This window comes from Neospora caninum, chromosome VIIb (assembly GCF_000208865.1).
Source record: "Neospora caninum Liverpool complete genome, chromosome VIIb".
In the NCBI taxonomy this organism is placed as follows: domain Eukaryota; phylum Apicomplexa; class Conoidasida; order Eucoccidiorida; family Sarcocystidae; genus Neospora; species Neospora caninum.
In genome coordinates this window covers 3616525-3635161 of record NC_018394.1, presented here as the reverse complement: position 1 = coordinate 3635161, position 18637 = coordinate 3616525, and the positions used below count along the sequence as shown (strand labels likewise).

General features: G+C 56.0%; 3 protein-coding genes across 3 annotated transcripts; 2 read left to right on the top strand and 1 right to left on the bottom strand.

The window, feature by feature from the left end:
* Window positions 1–1833: 1833 nt before the first annotated feature.
* Window positions 1834–4149, top strand: NCLIV_028510 (Uridylate kinase Ura6, related; the record flags this gene model as incomplete). Its single annotated transcript, XM_003883045.1, has 4 exons — window positions 1834–1893; window positions 2544–2631; window positions 2855–2929; window positions 3590–4149. 4 exons carry the CDS (start codon window positions 1834–1836, stop codon window positions 4147–4149), a joined length of 783 nt encoding a protein of 260 aa, XP_003883094.1.
* A 2333-nt stretch (window positions 4150–6482) lies between these two features.
* Window positions 6483–11357, bottom strand: NCLIV_028500 (GJ17676, related; the record flags this gene model as incomplete). The annotated part of the gene is made up of 8 exons (XM_003883044.1): window positions 6483–6998; window positions 7656–7716; window positions 8005–8072; window positions 8520–8598; window positions 8960–9072; window positions 9755–10012; window positions 10495–10572; window positions 11235–11357. 8 exons carry the CDS (start codon window positions 11355–11357, stop codon window positions 6483–6485), a joined length of 1296 nt encoding a protein of 431 aa, XP_003883093.1.
* A 3374-nt stretch (window positions 11358–14731) lies between these two features.
* NCLIV_028490 (conserved hypothetical protein) lies at window positions 14732–18424 on the top strand (the record flags this gene model as incomplete). Its single annotated transcript, XM_003883043.1, has 1 exon — window positions 14732–18424. One exon carries the CDS (start codon window positions 14732–14734, stop codon window positions 18422–18424), a length of 3693 nt encoding a protein of 1230 aa, XP_003883092.1.
* Between the last annotated feature and the right edge of the window lie 213 nt (window positions 18425–18637).

Here is an 18637-nt window from a genome sequence, read left to right as displayed (position 1 = left end):
GACAGCAGGCGCAATGACGGCTTCGCGCAGTTCTCTGCCAAGCTGCCCCGAAAGGATTCAAATACGGAAGAAAGGACGGTCCCCCCTGACGCTCTAGTGAAGCCCCGCATCCTGATCAACGTAGTCGTCCCATGCGCCGCAAGAGCGCAAAAACAGGCAGACATCGACGGAAAAGAGAAATGCGGGGTCGAGTATCCTGAAAAAGTGACGTTCAGTAGTGCTGGAGACGCGTTTTTTCGCCTCAGCCGCCCTCTCTTCGTGACAACTTGACGCTCGCTCCGCCACACGACTCAAACGGACCCGTGACGGGTTTGCTGGTTTTGCCTAAGAAGTGTCTTTGAAAAGTTCACCTTTTCCCAAGGATGTCTCTCCTGAGAGAAAGTGGACGGGCGTCTGGGTCTGTGTTGTTTTCTGGAAAGCCTGAAAGACCGCTTAGATGCACGTCGCGTGTGCTGTCTCCAAATGCGCAGTGTGCATCTGTCCGAGCAGTCTGCGACTCTTCGCACCGCGCACACGCTCTCAAGTACCTACGTGGCTATGCGCCGGCTCTTTTTTCTCAGCGCCCTTCGTGCCCCGGTTTTAAGCCGTCGGCGTACCTTTTTTACACGCAGGCTGCACTCGCGACCAGCCCCAGCACCCTAACCCTTATCAGCTTGCATGCAGCCGAGCCCCGTTCGCGTGGTCTTGTCCGCTGTTCCCTCTGTGGCTGGGGCCTGAAGGATTACTGTTGGAACTGTGTTGCTGCACTGCATTTCATGCACATTCCGTAAACGACGTGGACGCGACTGGTGCAGATTCCCTAGTGGCGAAGTCTCGATAGAGAATCCTCCTCAGGCGCCCACATCCGACGTGACCTAGAACTTGAATGTCTCCTCCAGTGTCATGGTTTTGCCCTTTGGGGGTCGAAACGGGACGGAACACATTCAGACGAACGTTCCACGATAAATCAGGATCTGGTTCGCCACAAAACGATCAGCTCCTGTAGTCCGGTGATGCCGTTTCATGATCCTGCCACTGCCCATGGGAAGTTTCCAAGGCCCAGGAAGGAGTTCCTCGTCACTCACATGTCGAAGCGTGTCGTCTGTTTTCAAAGCACCTTGGCGTTTGCCCGTTGCTCTTGTGCACGTTTTGTCGTTTCTAGGATCCCTCGTCCCCAACACCGTGCATGGGCTGTACGTACACCGGAGCGCGGCCTTCTGCCCAGCTCTGCAGTTCCACAAACGATCGCAGGTTTCTCTGATCCGTCCTGCCTTTCGAGAGACACCTAAGCACAGCCTTTCATCATTTCTATCGAAACTTCCGTTCATCTCTGCTTCACGATATTCCTTCCCAAGTTCGGAGGCGCCGAGATTCATCCCGTTTTCGTTTCCCCCTGCCGTAAGGCCGCGGCAGCCTTCAGAATCGGGTCCCTTTCGAGCAACTAGGACAAATCTTCGCATTCCACCCTCTCTCGCCGGCCTAAGGTGCGACTGTCGAAAACGGGCATTGCCGCCACAACCTAGAGTCCCGTGTTTCTTACATACGCGTTCGTCACGCAGCAAGTCACCGGAGACCCGATTTTTCTGGCCCTGTCCGTGTTCCTCTGAATCGAACTCGGTCCCCACCGTTCTAGCTGTACTGTGCTCGGCCGTATCGTCCACGTCTGGACTCTCGCCGCGTGAAACCCACGAGGGTCGCGCGCTGGAAACACGGAGAGCTCGCCGGCCGGCCACGCCACACGTTGACCGGGGATTTACGCCTGGGCCGTCCTCGTCTGCTCCGTTGGGTCACCGGTTCTGCACGCTCTTGCAAACGCACTCTCGCCGATCTACGCTTTGTGGAGAAGCGGGCACGATGGCGGCAGCAAACACTGTCGCAAGCGCCGATACCCCCTGCGGGAAGAAGCCGAAGATCGTGAGTTTATTCAACTGCCGTAGCCGAGGGGAAGGGCTGGGGGTCAGCCCCGGAGTGGGGCCCTGCACCAGATTCTGCCACGGAAAGTCTCGAAACTACAAACGTGACACATTTCGAAGCGAGGTATCGAGAGCAATCGCACGCTTGGGGGATGCGATCTGTTCTATCCCGTGCGACGAAGAGGAATCTCGGGAAGGGTTCTTCAGTGAGCCATCCAAGTCTATTCATATCTCGGGCTCTAACGAGACAACGCCTCCGAGGGAGAGCGACTCCGGCCAATTCCCGGTTACAAAGGAGACGAAACGAATAGCGAGAAATTGAGAAAACAGACAATCGATCCAAAGCGTCATCACTTTAGGTGGAGGCTCACTACGTGTCCCTGTAGTTCCGGGGAATCTTGAATTGACGACTGCGCCTGTTTAGCGGAAGTTCGCAACATACAGTATCCTGATGTGTTTTTCCGACTGAAACGCCTACCTGATCCAGTTTGTAGAGAGCACAGCGTGTCCACGGCGCGCCTGAATCGTTGCCACTCTTCCTTCGGAGAAGGTTCGGGGTTGGAGCCCGGTGCGAGCGGGCGGATCCGTGCTCTGTCTGTTCAATGTCGAACACGTTGTCGTCGTTTCCTTGTCTGCCTTTCCGGTTTGCAGGTTTTTGTATTGGGCGGCCCCGGAGCAGGGAAAGGGACTCAATGCGAACTGCTAACGAAGCACCACGAGGTGTTCCACATTTCTGCTGGTCCGTCCGCTTATCCACACGACCACTCGGGACTGTGCCTCGTCGAGAGAGAGAGACGTTTCACAACTCTAGGGCCTTCCTCAGTTGACTTGCACTGTGAAGAGAAGAAAAGCTCCGCCACGTGCATTGAACCAGGTGGTCTTGTGTCGCTGCGGGTTAGAAAAAGAGAAAACTGAAGTTGTCATCTCGGCATTGCTGTGCTTCGTTGTGTCTTGCTGCATAGGCGACTGCCTGCGCGAGGAGCGCCAAAGACCCAACAGCAAGGATGGCGAATTGATTCAGGAATGCATCCGCGAAGGTACGGCTCCTGAGTGAAAGGGGTGTTCCCTGCGAAAAAACGAATAAGAAACATCCGAATGTGTCAACGAATTTCCAGGCTGAGAGACGAACCGTAGAAAAAACGTGGAACGTTTAAAACAAATGCAAGAAACGCTCTGTCCGCAAAGTCTTTTTGGACGCAATATACACTCTGCTTAGGGGGCTGGCCATGCACCAGAGTCAGATCTCTGCCTGCGGCGAGAGGCTCTGTCGCTGCCTTCCCGGTTGCGCGAAGCGTCTGTCATCTACGCTCAAATGCATTCAAGGCAGGAACTGTACCTACATTCCACTGTATTTCTCTCCCTCTGGAGGGGGTCGCGTTTTCAGGGCCGTAGGTTGACATCAGCAGCGTGTGGAGGATTCTCTCTTTCGGATCCTGATCTCGCGGCGTGTTCTCCACCCCACATGGACGCAGTCAGCGTTTCCCGTGTCGCGACGTAGCGCCGTTCCTTCTTTCTGAAGAAGGCTATCTCTCGAGTGTATCCGATCTGCCGCGCGCAGACTCAAGCAGGGAGGCGTGACCCTGTGTTGATCGGTCGGTGTTTTTCTAAAAAGTGCGGGGACAAGGTCGGACAGCGAGGGAACGGCCCCGCTTCGGGCGCAGAAAGGTTTCGTTGGCTGTGGCAACTGGAGTTTGCAGGCCGCATTGTCCCCGTGGAGATCACGCTCACGTTGCTTCTGAAGAAGATGCTGGCGCGCGGCTGGTCGCGAATCTTCCTGATCGATGGGTTTCCGCGCAACCAGGACAATCTCGAAGGCTGGATGTCCTTCACCAAGCGCGAGAATCTGCTGAAAAAGTTGGAACAGATCAGCGCCTCCGACCCAGAACTTGCTCTTCAGTGCAAGCAGGTGATGGAGCAGCTCAAGGCCGAAGAACAGGCGGCCGAGGGAGGCCAAACCGCCACGCAAGAGAATGGCGCGTGCGCTGCCGACAACAACAGTGGCGTCGAGATCGCTTTCTGCTTGTTTCTGGACTGTTCGGAGGAAACTATGGAGGAGCGCTTGTTGGAGCGTGGAAAGCACAGCGGCCGTGCAGATGATAACGCGGCAGCCATCAAGAAGAGATTCAGAACGTACAAGGAGGAGACTCTGCCCATTATTCAGTATTTCGAAAAACAAAACAAAGTCAAGGCGATCGATGCGGCGCAATCCGTCGAGCAGGTGTGGAGTTGCGTCGATCAACTGTTTAAGAATCTGTGAGGGCCGAAACAGCTTCTCGTGGCGCTGCGTCTGTTCTACCCAGGGGTCGCGCGCTTGGGAACAGAGCTATAGCGTGTACGGAGGCGTGGTGTCTGTGTGTAAAGCACACACTGGTTTTGCGCCTATGATGACACGTACGTGTCGCTAAACATATACATACGCATCCATGCGTACGGATACGGGGGTGCGTCGATAGGACCGCGCACGTCCCTGAGAAGGAATTTGCTATCTGTGGCGGGTATTGCGGGAAAGCGCCTGAGAAGACGTCGGTCTTCGTCCGTGGAGCGCGATCCGCCTACGGTATGCGGGGGCCGTTGGACCCTCGGACTGTCCACGTAACCTCACAGGCGCCTTCCGATCAGGCAGTCGCCACATGGCACAAAGCGGATAGGTGAGCACAGGCATACAATCTGCTTGGGGATGACCGCAGCGTGTTCCACTTGAGCGGCCAGTGCAGGTGGAGACAACCTCCAGTAAAAACACACAACCGAGCGCATGGGGGGGGGGGGGGGCGTCGAACAGGTAAACCCCTCTTTTTGGGCGCCTGGGAGACGCCCGTGGGAGGAGGATCCTTTTCTCGTGGAAGAGTGCACCTCAAAATGCCTTTTTTCCTTAGCATGAGTTCCTGTCAATGCGGACTGTTCCGACGCGAGTCTCGCGTCTTGGCTGAAGGCGGAACGCTGCAAATCTTTACGTTTGGTTCGCTCGTTGCTTTCGTTTGTGGCAAACAGCTGCGGGAGAGCGCGTTCCCCAAAAGGGGAACGGCGAAACACGATACATGCCAACATCACTCAGCGCTGGAGCACGGATCGTCTCTGGACCGGAGAGGTATACTGCACGCCCGTGAGCTACGGGCGACTCCAGAAATAACGATCTTTGGGAGGCACCGCAACTCTTTCGTGTAGACACGGGGAGGCACTGCTATGGAGACACGCACACCAAGCTGTGTGTTCCCTGCTCCAAAACACAGACACAAATATATTGCACTTCTGCTCCGTCGATAGGAGACAGAAACGCTTTCTTCGCTTCTACTCGTGGAGCCAGTCTCCTGGCTTTTGTCAGTTCAGAATGCTTCTCGCTTTGGGATACTCCTGCGGCGTTACCTTCCCGAAAGCGGGCGTCGAAGGGCCAGTTTCGATGCTTGACTACAGAAACTTCTTGCAGACTACAGAAACTTCTTGCAGCCCTGTACAGAAACTTCTTGCAGACTACAGAAACTTCTTACAGAGCTCGAGCAACACGGCGTCGGTGAAAGGTGGGGGCGCTCCTGCTCTGACGCCTGCTGTGCCTTCACTCTACCGCAGTGCCAAGTGCGTTTTCGCCTGTCTACAAAGAGCTGTTCTCGAAGCTCTCTCAGAATTGCAGTGGAAGAATTAGCTTTTCCAACCAAAGTTATTCAGAAGCGTCAATTCCGACTAGACACCGTTAATTGGTTTCGATGCAAAATCGAGCGTCTCTTGAAAGGTGAGTGATGAACACACGTCACAGGCATTAGAAAAAATTCCCAGAGGACAAGCATGTTACAACGCATTCCCTCAAACAGGTACTTGGCCTTCTCGCGCCCCTACATTGATGCTGTCGAACCACACGTGCACGAGACCGCGTACCTATTGTCCCGGTAGAAGAGTAAAATTGGAGGGCTCGAAGCTTGCGAGCTGACAAAAAATACGGCGAAACGCTCTGCGCGAACCAAGGAGAATTGTTTCGCAGCTTGCCGCCTTACCTACATATAGACAGATCCCCATGTTCAAGATGATACCCTTTCCTTCACTCGTTGCGGGGGTCTGCGTCCAGGCCACCGTGCGCATCTGCTCCACGCGCCCCCATGGATAACACATAGTTCGCATCGTCGTGACAGGAGCGACTTCTATGGTTGCTTTTAAGAAACACAGGTATTTGCACCTTTATGGAAACTATAAAAAAACGACCCTATTTGCACACATGTACAACCTATAAAAAAACACGACTTCATTTGCACACACGTGCAAATATATACGCTGCGGCGTGGCTTTCCCGTTCGCCGGAAGAAATCTGGCAGCATTTGTTGTCTGTATAAACGAATGTAATTCAGACGTATACTGTATTATGCTACAGCCCTGACTGGCATTGCGTCACACAATCACGCGACATGTGCTTCGCGCACAGCTAAACGAAAAAAACAGCGGCACTTCGCACCGTCCACACAGGGTCCTGTATGCACATGTGTATGCCACATTCGGTCGTATATATACAGGTACATACAATTACATACAGCTACGCTGTCGTGGTACACTTGCGCTGGACTGCGTACGTTGCAGTTGCCCCTGCATGCTGCAACTCATCCAGCAAGCGGTCTATCGAACGCGCAGGTTCTCGAGAACGGCGCCGATCTCTTTCACGTCCTCCGGACTGGTACCGCAGCAGCCGCCGACAGCAGAAACTCCGCCCTTCAGCCACGCCGACACCTGAGATGCGAGTGGGTGCTTCAGGCTGAAATCTCGTGAACTGGGATTTGCCGGCAACGTCGCGTGACCGCACTGGCCATCGGGGGCAGATTCAGCAAGGTAAGTCATTTTTGTCGGCGCGCTGGCGGTCGTCCGATCCACGAGGTCGCACTCGCGTGGGGCAGCACCGTGGACCAACTCTTGGCAGACTTCCGGCGACTCGGGTTTCGCTGAAGTTGCCGCAGCGTTCCGGGCACCCTCGTTGTTAGGGTAACACACGACGTGGAGGTTCCACGGATCCCGGCTTTTTTCCAGAGACACGGCGAGGGAGTCGCGGAGAGGCGGCGAACACAGCAGCGGCACCGTCGTCGAGACCGGCAAGCAGTTCACGCCAATGCCCGAGATATAACAGTCCCGCCCATCCAGCTGAGACCGAGACAGCAGTACAGGCACAGGGGGAGGCGCCGCATGCACAGCCGTCAACATTCGTGGTACCACGGAGGAAAGTGTGAATATCTTGCACGTCCCCGCTCTAGTGTAGATGGGGATACAACGGAATGCGAGATTCGGCAAATGCGACTGAAGGCCCTCAGCACAGACACGACCGCAGCGCCTATTTCGATTTCACACGCGAACGGTGTGGGCTCCAAGTCTGTGTCAGGAAATCAGAAATGTGGAGGCCTGCAATGCTAAGATCTACAGCATCGTGTAAAGCGGATGGACTGCTTGTGGGTAAAAGGGTGAAACAGAAGGGACTGCCGTCAATTCGTGTCGCCTCTTAGATCCCCTTTCTCAACCGGATCTGTGCATTCGCTGTCTCTCTCTCTCTCTCTCTCGGGGCAGGCTGGTTCAAGCGTTCCTCTTTCGGATCAGCTGGACGCCACCGACGAACATTCCACGAGAGCGACACGAGCACAGTCTGAATGTATTTCTTAGGACATCGGAGTCGCGACCAAATAAGCGTGTGTGTGTCTCTCTACGGCCAACGAAGGTCCCAACAACGTGACGCAAATGCAACTGCGGAAGCGAATTGAGTGAACGAGACGCAACGAAGAAAATCGCGCCAGTGCTTTCTGAACCTACTTTTAGGACATCGGCCACGGCGGATCGGAAATCCTCGCCGTTAGCCAATTGCGTTGGCGACCTGCAGAGAAAAAAAGGAGACCCAGTGGGAAGAGGGGAGAAAGGTTGAAAAGCGGGCACCTCTTTGAAGGACGATGGAGACTGAACGCCGGCGCGGTGTCTGAATGGACGGTGGACAGCTTCCAAAACCAACGGGAGAGAGCGCCGGCACCCGCCCAGGGATCAGCCCAGCGAGAGCTGGAGAAATCAAGCAGGCACTCGCACGGCACACGGCCTCAAGTTGCACAGGAGGGGATTACTTCTTCGACCCGGATGCGCGCCGGACGGAAGGTGATATGCATCGACTTACTTGCAGGTGAAGGAAATCCAAGTTTTGCCGCGGAGGGACGGGAACTCTCGCAGGAGGGAGACAATCGCCTGAGAACATTGCGAAGACCAGAAACTTCTATTCAGCTGTAGCAAGCCTGTGTTCCCCCCAACTTCCCTCCAGCGGCGCATCAGGACAGTCGCATCGAGAACCCACGCGGCGTGACAGCTTGAGACTGCGTCGACAGAGCTGCCTGGAGCTCACATCCCTATAACAGTGGTCAAAGACATGAACCTCAGGGTCCGCTTCGCATCACCCTATGCCCGCACATGTGGCGGGGCTCGGGATATGTACCTCGACCACACGGAAGGCCACGCGGGACGTGTCCGAAAGTCTCCCTCGTGACACCGCACTTCCCAGAGAGAAGCCACGTGATATATATATATATATATATGTATAGTATAACGGGACAGGATTCCACACATGCAACAGATGAGCGTCTGCCGAACGTTTTGCCGTCGCCCTAAACGAACTGCCTATGGACGCCAGAGACGCACCTTTGCTTCTGCGCTCTCAGGCAGAGTTTCAAATACCACGCCGTCCACGAGATGCTCCAGTTCGAGCGCCGCTTGCAACCTAAAAGTGTCGCAAGGAAGGCAGCCCGGAGACATGTGCAGATGAATCTGTACACATCTGATACGCAGAACGGCACTGCCTGTTTTGGTATGTGTGCATATCCCCACGTTTTTGCGCATATACAGGCATGGCATAAAATATCACGGAAAAAACAAAGGCATCATCAGATAGAAACATATATATATATATATATATATATATATGTATATACATGGACAGCGAACCGCATGTGGACATTCTCTGTCAGTACACACACAACTATGCAAGGATGTGGGGGGGAGGGGTTGCATGAGAGAAGAGAAAAGGAAAGGCTGGAGGTTGCCAGTTGAAGTCCGAATTTGCGCAAAGCGTGCGCACTGACCTCCAGCGATGGTAGTCGTGGAACACCTCCTCTGAGACACCGTAGTTGCCCCGATATTCAGCGCCCCCGCCCAGAGCTGAGCCATAGGAGCCATTGCTCACAAAGATCTTGCGCTGCGAAAGACAGAGACGCACCGAGAGAGAAACGGAGGCTGAATTCGAGGAGCAACTGAATCGAGAGCCCTAAACTACGCTTTCTCCTACGCGGGGCGTAAATCTCGCGCTTCGGCACGGAAAACAGCCGAGAACCCTACACACAGTTCGTACCAGACCCCCGTGCGATCCTTCGGGCCCGCGCTCCGGCCTCGCTGTCCTCCCTCGATTCGCCGCCGGCCGACTCTTCGCCGAGCGAAGAGGAAGGCCCGAGAACCTGGCGAAGGGCGCGAGAAGGGACCAAGCCAAGCGGGTGGAGTTGTGTTTGCCAAATCGAATGCACGTGCCTGCCTTCTTGCGGAAAAGTGTCTACGCTCGTGAGTCCACGTTAATGGGTGTAAACACACCGTGGAGGCGCTTTCCACATCGAAAGACTCGGTGCGTATCTAGTCACTGATTCGGCTCTGACGTCCGTAGGCTCTTCTCGAATTCTGAGGGGGCCACGCGCTACGTTTCACAGGCTTCAGCACCCCCCCCCCCCCGCCCCGAGGACGTGCAGTCCTCTATCCGCCGGGATCCTTGCGCGGCAGCCGCCCCGTTCCCACCAGGCGTGCAGCTAGTCAAACCTTTTTTCTCGAACTCCACAGTTGCGGGTCTCCGCAGCCGGACCCGATATGAAGTAGGAAGTATCCGCTCCACTCACGTTCCGCCGTCGTCTCGGCCGGTCGGCGTCCCTAGCATGGACTTCCTGGAATCCGCCCTTCCCCGCAGTGCTTGGAGCCTCGGGAGTTCGCGCCTCAGGACCTTCGTTCTCCCGCTCGTCCCCTGCGGAACTGCACGCCGGCGCATCGCCGTCTTCATCCAGCTGTCGGGCCTCGGCGGCGAGGTTGATCGCGAGAGCGACAGCTTCGTGTGCGTTGCTGGGAGAGAGACCGATCTTTGCAAACCCCGTGAGGGACGCCTTGTGGGAGATACGGCAACAAGAAAGAAGACGGTTTGGTGGGGGCAAACTCGCGATCTCCGACAGCGGACCCTTGCACGGTCGACGCAACGGCTGGTGCCCCATGGTCTACCCACGCTTTCCTTCGGGCGTCGTGTAACACGAAGAGGCGAGAGAGAAGGAACGAACGTTTGACCCAGCCTCACCCGCTACAAATGAAGCGATGAAGCCCCCAAGCCGTTCGACAAAAAGCTGAAAACGTGTGCGTTGTCCTGGCCCGCGACGTGCCGCACTCTGTACGCTATTCCCATTGTACCAGTGGTCTCAGCTAGATCGTTCCTGCGTGATGTGGCGTACCGTGTTGGGCCCCCGCAGCAGTGTTGCGAGGCGCTTGCTACCTGCCACTACAACCGAGGTTCAAGAGCGGGCGGGAAACGGTCCGATTTCCCCTGGTGACAGAGCGCCATCCGCGCCGACACCCGCCTTTTATCTGATATTCTCACCTGGTAGGTAGCCGTTATGGCGACGTCGGCGCCCGCATGGTAGAAGTCATAATGTGCACGTCGCACGAGGTCCGGGGCCTGCATCCAAGTGAACACATGCGACAAGCTCAGGCTACGAGGTTTTGAAACCACGCGGTCCACAAGACGCGGAAAGGCACAAAACTGTACAGCAGTCCCGTCGAAACGAGGCAAAAAAGATGCGAGCCACAGACGGCCGAGGCAGCACGTGTCCTGCATGCATCATCTAGGGCGAAAACGTTTATTCACACCACTCTCTTGCAGGTCATATTTATGCGGACTCTCTGAGGCATGTGGCCCTTTAAATAGGCACGTAAATCGCGGATCGCTCTATGATGCAATGCAAGCGAATATGTGAAGCCCCTGTACATACAGCGTGCGACTTGCCGCGGCGCGATTCTCTCCCCTGGTCTCACATCGCTCAAGGGTAGTATGCCAGGACGTATGTGTTTAATGATCACGGAGACACTTTTTCCTAGTGTACAGATGCAAAATATGTCTACACGCATATTCGTCGTCCATCTACGCCTATATGGATTGATATTTCGCTGTACCCACAGGCAGCCGTATATCTACCTGCGTACAAGCATACATTCGCTGGTACACGCATAAACCACGTGACGGGGACTTCAAAGTCGTCAACGTCCTGCGTCTAGCAACCTAAAAAGCTCGCTGATACGCAGAGATCGAGACAAAGCGCTCGGCTGCAGTATGGAACGTACCACCAGAACTGCTTTGCTTGCCCACAGCGGATCACCATTGAACTCCGCTCCCAAGGCCCGCAAATGAGTGCCGAGACCGCCGTCAAGGAGAACGACGTCTTCTGTGAAACAGGAACCTGGCATTTTGCAGCAGTTTCTCGGGCAAATCTTAAAACCCGAGGTGTTTTGGTGTCTCTACGAAGCGCACGATCCGTCCCTGCGACCGAGGGAGATGCTCCTACAGCGCCCGCGAAAGTCGGTAAACAAGCCGGGACTGAAAAAAGATACGGAAAGAGAGGGGGTCTGGAAAAATAAAAAAGCGGTTGGAAGCAGCGTCCAAACCACTCGTCGACTGCGCGTCACGGAAGAATGCGGTACCGAGACTAGAACGAAAGCAGCGCGTTCGAATGCGTGTTTATACGGCGGGACAAGACCGGAGGCCACGTATTCTTTCCGTTAAAAATCTCGGGAATGTACCGCCGTGAAAAAAAACTCTCAGAAAAAAGAGTGTGACGGTTTGAGGCGGAACCGGTGTTGAGGCGTGGCGTTCTCGACCGCACCGTGACCCCGCGACTGAACAACGAGGGACATGGCAGCGACTTTTCTTGTCTCCGGAGTGCGGAAGCAAAAGGAAATTTCCTCCTGGGCCTCTGCTCCCAACTGCAACAAAAATTGCGACGCTCCATACAGTCAGAAACGAATTTCATCTGCCGCTGGTCGACATTAGGATGTAAATCTCGTATTTGCTACTTCCCGTCTCTCAAAACCGGAGAAACGAATTGCCCACGAGTTGTCTCCTGCCGGTCACTCTGCGCCCTCACGACCGCAAGTCGCTTGCCCCCGAATCTGGGAATTCTCCGTCGGCGCAGGCGCACGAAGTTTGCATGGATTTAGGAAATAAACGTATGTAAATATGTGCTTATATTCGTAGCTGGACAAGGTGCGCAGCTGAGAACTCTGCATACCTAGCTTCAGGAGGCGTTTTTTGTGCGTGGGACCGGTACGCATGTACCTGTTCACGCATCGGTTCGCGTACCGGTTCAGGGGTTCTAAAGGTTATGGGGTATACAGCACGGGAATATAGAACGAGAGTATAGAGCGGGAGACACACGGGCGATCGACTTACTGGCTCATGTTGGGTGATCGGGCACGCTTCAATCCGCATTGTCCAACTCAACAGCAAATCTGCCGGAAAACCAGCTGCGCTTATTGGCACGGGTGACAGGGGGCCACCAGACAGGATATCAGACGTCGCCTTTCCTACACGAAGTATCACCGAGGCGGGTGCATTTGGTATTTTCTTTACGGTCCTGGAACCAGCGCCACACGCATGCCCGTTGCCCAGAAGTACCCTGTTCTGCTAGCTGCGGCGGTTCCCCCAGAAAAAGCATCCCTCCTCGAGGATTGCGTGACAAACATCACCCGCGCGTGGCTTACACTGGGACAACTGACTCATCAAATTCACTTGCACATCCCAAAGAGTTCCTGTGGCGCAGCCGTAGAGATCCTGGCCCCCGTGTATCGCATTTACCGGGTCGCCAACGTCTCGTGCGCGACTCGGCTGGCGCACGGTTCCCGCATAAGTTTCGGCTGCTGTGAAACGTCCTTGACTTTTTAGGTAGTCCCGCGTCGCTCTATGCTTCGTGTAGCTAGAAGAGCCCGCCCTCTCATTTCTCGGTTTACGCAGTCCGCAGCCTTCAAACAACCGAGAGACTTCAGTTGGATGCAGTGAGGCCCCGTGACTCTCCGGTCGCGTGCTTACGCGGTCCACCTCTCCTCCGTATCCTTCCGCGCCTGTCTCTGTCTAGATTACTGGAAACGACATTTTGAGGATGGAGTGTGCCTTCTCACTGCTTCCATTCTAGCCGCACCCTTTCCGCGGAATAGCTTACTGTACGGCGGCTGCCGACTTTTGCTTGTTTCGGCATTGCGACGGACGAGCTAAAATCGCCCGAGCGCTCGAGTGAGAAGCCGTGTGCCGAAGCGAGCACGGCTCGTCTGTTGTGCCAGCTTCGCGGTGTTTTTCTCTCACGAGGAAGAAAGCCCGTTTGCCGTCGTGATTTTCTTTGTTTTTCCCGTGGGATTCCTTCGTACGTACTGCCCGCACCTTTGTGCCTGAAAGCCTGCTTCACCGACTTTGCTTGTTGCTGCCGTCGTTGTCAGTTTGTGGAAGGCCGGCGACGACAGAGATTGCTGCTAGGTTGGTGACCTTCGTGTCCGCCCAACCTCGGCAACAGGGGACTCATTTCACTAGCGCCGTGCAGCACGAGTGTTGAAGAGTTTTAGCTTTCTTGCTGCATTCGCTCTGAGAACCTGGTCCCCTGGAAGTGTAAACGCGCCTCGTCCTTTCCGAGTCTCACTCTCTTGCTGCGAGACGACCCAGAACCGGAAGACGCGCCGGACGAGCCACGGGAGAGCGCGCTGACAACTCTAACGGCAACGAAACGGTCAAACTGAAGTTTGGTGTTGAAATGCCGGGCATTCTTCAGTCCACGCGCCCTTCTTGCGTCCTCTTTCATCGCCGCGTGCAGAATATGGTGCTGTCAATTGCCCAACTCCCTGCAATGCCCAGCTCACTTCACGCGCTGTTTTCGATTTCATCTTTATAAACAGCTTGGCGCCAGGAGACGTGTTTGCGCGTCGGTTGCTCTTGCCTTCGCGTTTGTGTGGCCCGCCGTGTCGGGAAGCTTCTCGACTTTTCATTTTTCCCAAATAAGAACCACAGACGACGGCCGTGACGAGCCACAAACACGCGTAGACTTACCCCGGTTCCGTGGCTGTATCGGGTCCTGCTTCGGCGGTTTCCTCGCGACCATCGCCTTTTCCGTCTTTTTTGTGGGTCCTTTTTATTCGTCTCGAAAAACGAGTGCGAAAAGACGTACGTGCTTTAGTGCCTTTCCATCTGTATCCCTTCTTCCTGCCCATTGGCTCTCCTGTTGTGAGCTTTTTGACTAGGTTACGGTGTCGTGTGACCTGGTTGCCGTAGGGACGCACAACAACGAGGCTCCTAGCTCGTCTTTTGACCCGTTTTTTGTCACAAACTACAGTTTGAAGCCAAGTCCTAGCGGAGTTGCCGCTGTTTCGTTGATTATTTTGAATTTTTTCCACCGTCGCTATCCCTTACGTCACCTCACTGGTCTCGATGGTGCGACTACACTGAATCCGTTTCGGTTTGAGCGAGGTCTTTGTCATCTACTAGGGTTCACCAGATATATATACCCGAAGAGCGGAGGAGCCTTTCCAGAAGCTGCAGTGGGGGCGGGAGGAGGCTGCTTCGATTTTTCTACCTACGTGCAGCAATAAAGCCGTTTGGTGGGCAGGCATACTCTGGCCGACCAGCGGAGCCGTCGATGAGAATACTGTTCTTTGCGATTTCGTAAGCAGCTTATTCCACGTGTCCGAAGAAGTTCAGCGGACCCTTCCCTCCGGCGGCTAGTGCAGCCTTTTAGGTAGAACGTCAAGGCTATCCCTATGCCTTCTGCGTTGCCGAACATTGACTTCCTTACACAAGCGGAACAATGATTTTCGCGTCTCAGCGGCGTCGGCGGGGGCACGGCAAAGTCGGCACAGGCACGTTGGAGGAGAGCTCTCGTGGTGCGCGGTCTGTTTCCACGGAGCCCGTGGAAAGCCTGTGCGAGTCGACAAATCAGCTACCCCCAGCGTCGCGCCCGATTTTTTCCTCCGTCTGTTTGTCCTCAGCACTCTCTGTGCGTGCGTCTTCACGAGACGCAGCACACATCGTTAGTTCACCAAGAGCTGGACACGATGGCTGCTCTCCACGTTGGAGCGGCACATCTCGGCTCTGCGGTATGGCACAGGGAGGTGGCCTTGAGACACCAGGCAGAGAGGATGGCGAAACTCCATCCTGCATTGTCTCCCCCTCACTTGGTCCAGGTCAGGGACTTCCTCGGGACGAGAACTTCGGTAATGCGCGTGCAACTTGCTCACTTAGGCTTACGGATTGCCCGAGTTGCACGGGGATTGGGATGAAACAGCAAGGAGACTCAGGGGGAGAGTCCACCGAGCCGTCTCCCTCAACAGACCATCCGCTGTCGCCTATGGCGGGGGCTTCACCGTGCTCGTTTCCGCGTGTCCCCTCAAAGAAGTTGTCCGTCTCCAGAAACGCCATATCCCCGTCTGTGGGCGGAGACGAAGCCGCGGCTGGCAGAGATAATGCAGGGAAGGAAGGTGTCCCGTGCTTCAGTGCCAAGGCACCTCTGATGCTCCTCACCCAACCTGCTTGCTCTTCCAGGGCCTCCGCCACTGGCGTTCGGACCGTGGTTCGTGCGGCTTCACCTGCTGTGCCCCAGGATGCGTCATACTATAGGCCTTATTTCGCTCCAGAAGGCGTTACCTGCTTCGATAATAACGCCGCGGAGGGAGGGACGTCTCCGTTTCCCCCTCAGTTAGATACCCTCGGAGTGACTCAACAGACAACCGGGACGACTTACGCGGTAGAGGAGACAGAGGGGATTTGCGAGACTCTGGATGCAGTTATGCGTGACAGTGGTTCGAGAGCGGAGACTCCAAGTTTTGTCTCCGGTGCTGGCTGCCCGACAGAGAGACGAGGATCCTCTGACACAGAGCCGTCTGATTCAGGGGGAGATGGCAGTGAACAGCAGTTCCGGAGGACAGGTGCTTGTGCAACGGAGGAGAGACAGTCGAACAGAAGCGCGGAACGAACGAGGCGGCACATCATTTCGCGGATTCTGTCTTCCGTCATCTGGACGGAAAGTGAACGTTCGTGCGAAGACGCGTGGAAAGAAGGCGGCTGTGAAAGCAGTCACCCTCCGAGCGTAGCGGACGAGGAGGCGTCACCGAGTTACATGCCACAACTCGAACCTTCTTTTGCCTCTTTCCAGGCCTGTGCAAACACCCCAACTGAGGAGGGACTCATGCGAGTACTCACGGAAAACTGCCGTCGACATTCCAGTGTCTTACTCAGCTACCAGGGAGAGCAGGGGAAGCGCCAAGAACCCCGTTGTTTCCGAGAGTGTGAACAGACCTTGCTTGAGCAGGAGAACGTTGCTCAAGGGGCACCGGCCACCGAGGGGAACACGGATGGTTCCTGCAGGGAGACAACTCGACTGCGTTCCAGCCGCTCACTCTGGGACGAAGTCGCCGCTGCTCTCGTTGCAGCCGAGGCGGTGTGCATCTCGAATGAGAATAAAGGCGAGCATAGAGACGGCGCCGAGAGGGAGAAGCCTAGATGCGACTCAGACGCGACGGAACGGCAGGACGGTGAAACGCCTCTTTTGCAGGGGAAGGCAGCAGATTCCGACGAGAAAGCTCAGCGAACCGCGACGTCGCCAGGACTGCCGAATTGGTGGTCCGCACTGGTGGGGACCACGGGGCTATTTGCACGTGGTGCTGACGTACCGTGCGGCGAGGGAAGAAACGATGTCTCGCAGAATGAAGGTTCGGGCGTTGCGCGTAGTGCAACCTGTGTTGCAGCCTCGAGCACGACTCCTCTAGAAGGGACAGTAAGACAACAGGAGTCAGGAAGTTCAGACTCCTGCCATGGGGAACCCCCGTTACAGTCACGCGACTCGCCTCGTACAGCTACAGATGAGGACGGGGGGGCTGTGAAGGAGGAGGATGAGGATCACCGCGACAAAGTAGAAAGCAGAGACTGCGCACGAATGCCAAAGTCGTGGCTACCCTGGGGCACGCTGTTCCGAACGGTGTCTGATGACAAGGCACGGTCTCGGTCGACTTGTAGATACGCTGAAAATGGTTCCAAATTGGGAGACCAAGACGCTTCACAGCCGTCCGCTCGCGATTCCCAGAGGGTGGGCGAAGAAGGCTGCACGCCCTCTCTCCTCGAGACAAGTTCAGAAGATCGAGAAACCGCGAGGACTCAGCAACTACACCAGGGGCGTTGTGATTCTTCTAGTTGTCCCCCCAAAAAAGAAGGCGGCCAGGCAGGCACGGACTGCGGCGCGAAGGGATATATCTCTCGTCTGTCGATGAGTACCAAGGACGTGATGGGCCCAGTGCCGACACCGACCTTGGTGACGTTCGCCTCGTTATCTCCTCAGACGGCGTCGACCACCCTGGATGGGACGAGGTCACCTGTTGCCGAAGCTGACGAAGATGGGGAAGATGACGACTGGGACTTTTTTGCGGATGAAGCGCAGATGGATGCGGTTCTCGAAGCCGCGCTCGCTTCGCCAGTTCTCACCAGCCGCCTGCTTGAGTTTCGCGGCGCTTCTCAAGAACGCGTGGCCACCGGAGGCAGTGTGGCGAGGTGGACGGCGGCTGCTTCCTCGCCTGAAAGCGGATTGTCTCGGGGCGCAATTGCCGAGCTCCGCGAGCGTCTCAGAGATTCCCTAAAAGACAAGAGCACTCGAGCGCGACGGCACTTCCGCGGCTTCAGGAGGGCGGTAAGGGCCCGAGACTTTCAGGCAGTGCGGCGCGAGCTTGCAGATCTCGCCGAGGTCGGCGGGCCTGAAGTATCAGGCATATGGGCGAGCGTCAAAGTCGGCATAGGCCTCGCGACGCTCGCCTCGGGGCACACCATTATGGGCGGGATCATGCTGGCCATGGCCACAAGCGCCGTGGGCTCGGCTGTCCTCTGGGGGCGACACCGCGATCAATTTCGGCGCTGGATGGCCGGTGAGGAGCCTGACGAAGGCGAGCAACGGAGCAGCGGGCGAGGCCTGGAGGAGGCCGAAGAGGCCGTGCGCCACACAGAGGAAGAGGGGGCTACGCGTGAGCCTCGGGGACAGCAGGTGGAGGAGAGGGGCACCGGACGTGGAAAGGAAAGCAAGCATGGAGCGACACGAGAAGAGGCAGACACACGACGAAGCACGAGTGCTGGGACGGCGTCGCCCTGCACACCTCGAGCACTTCTGGCCTCCGGCGAATCCTCCGTGCGAACCCCTTCTGGGAGGGGCGCGAATTCCTCCCACGTGCACTGGGACGGTTCAGGTGAGAAGGCAAGCACGGCGAAGCATGAGAGGAACGACATGGGAGGGGTACAGCGAGATAAAGCTGGACTTGAGAGTGAGGCAGCCTGTCCAACCGCCTTCTTTGCCCGTCGAGAACCACGCACTTGGCGCCGAGCCGAACACGATCCATGGCCGGTGTCCCCTGGATATGGGGCTACGGGTTTCGACAGCGACAGCGACTCTTCTGACGATGGCCACGTCCCGAGCATGGCAGAAGTCGTGGCGACATCCTTCTCGCCAGACTGTGGAGCCCAGTGAGGCACACAAATTTCAGACCAAAGTGGCCTTGAGGAGCGATCCCCACTCTCATTCGTAAGCGATTTCACGCATTCATCCAGCCGCCGAATACTCGACGAAGCGAGTGCGGGGGGTTCGGGAAGGGGGGAGGGGACTGCAGAGAAATATATTTCTTGCTCCCTACACGATGGAATATATGCGTATGACTACGTATGTTTGTAAAGGCTCGGGGAA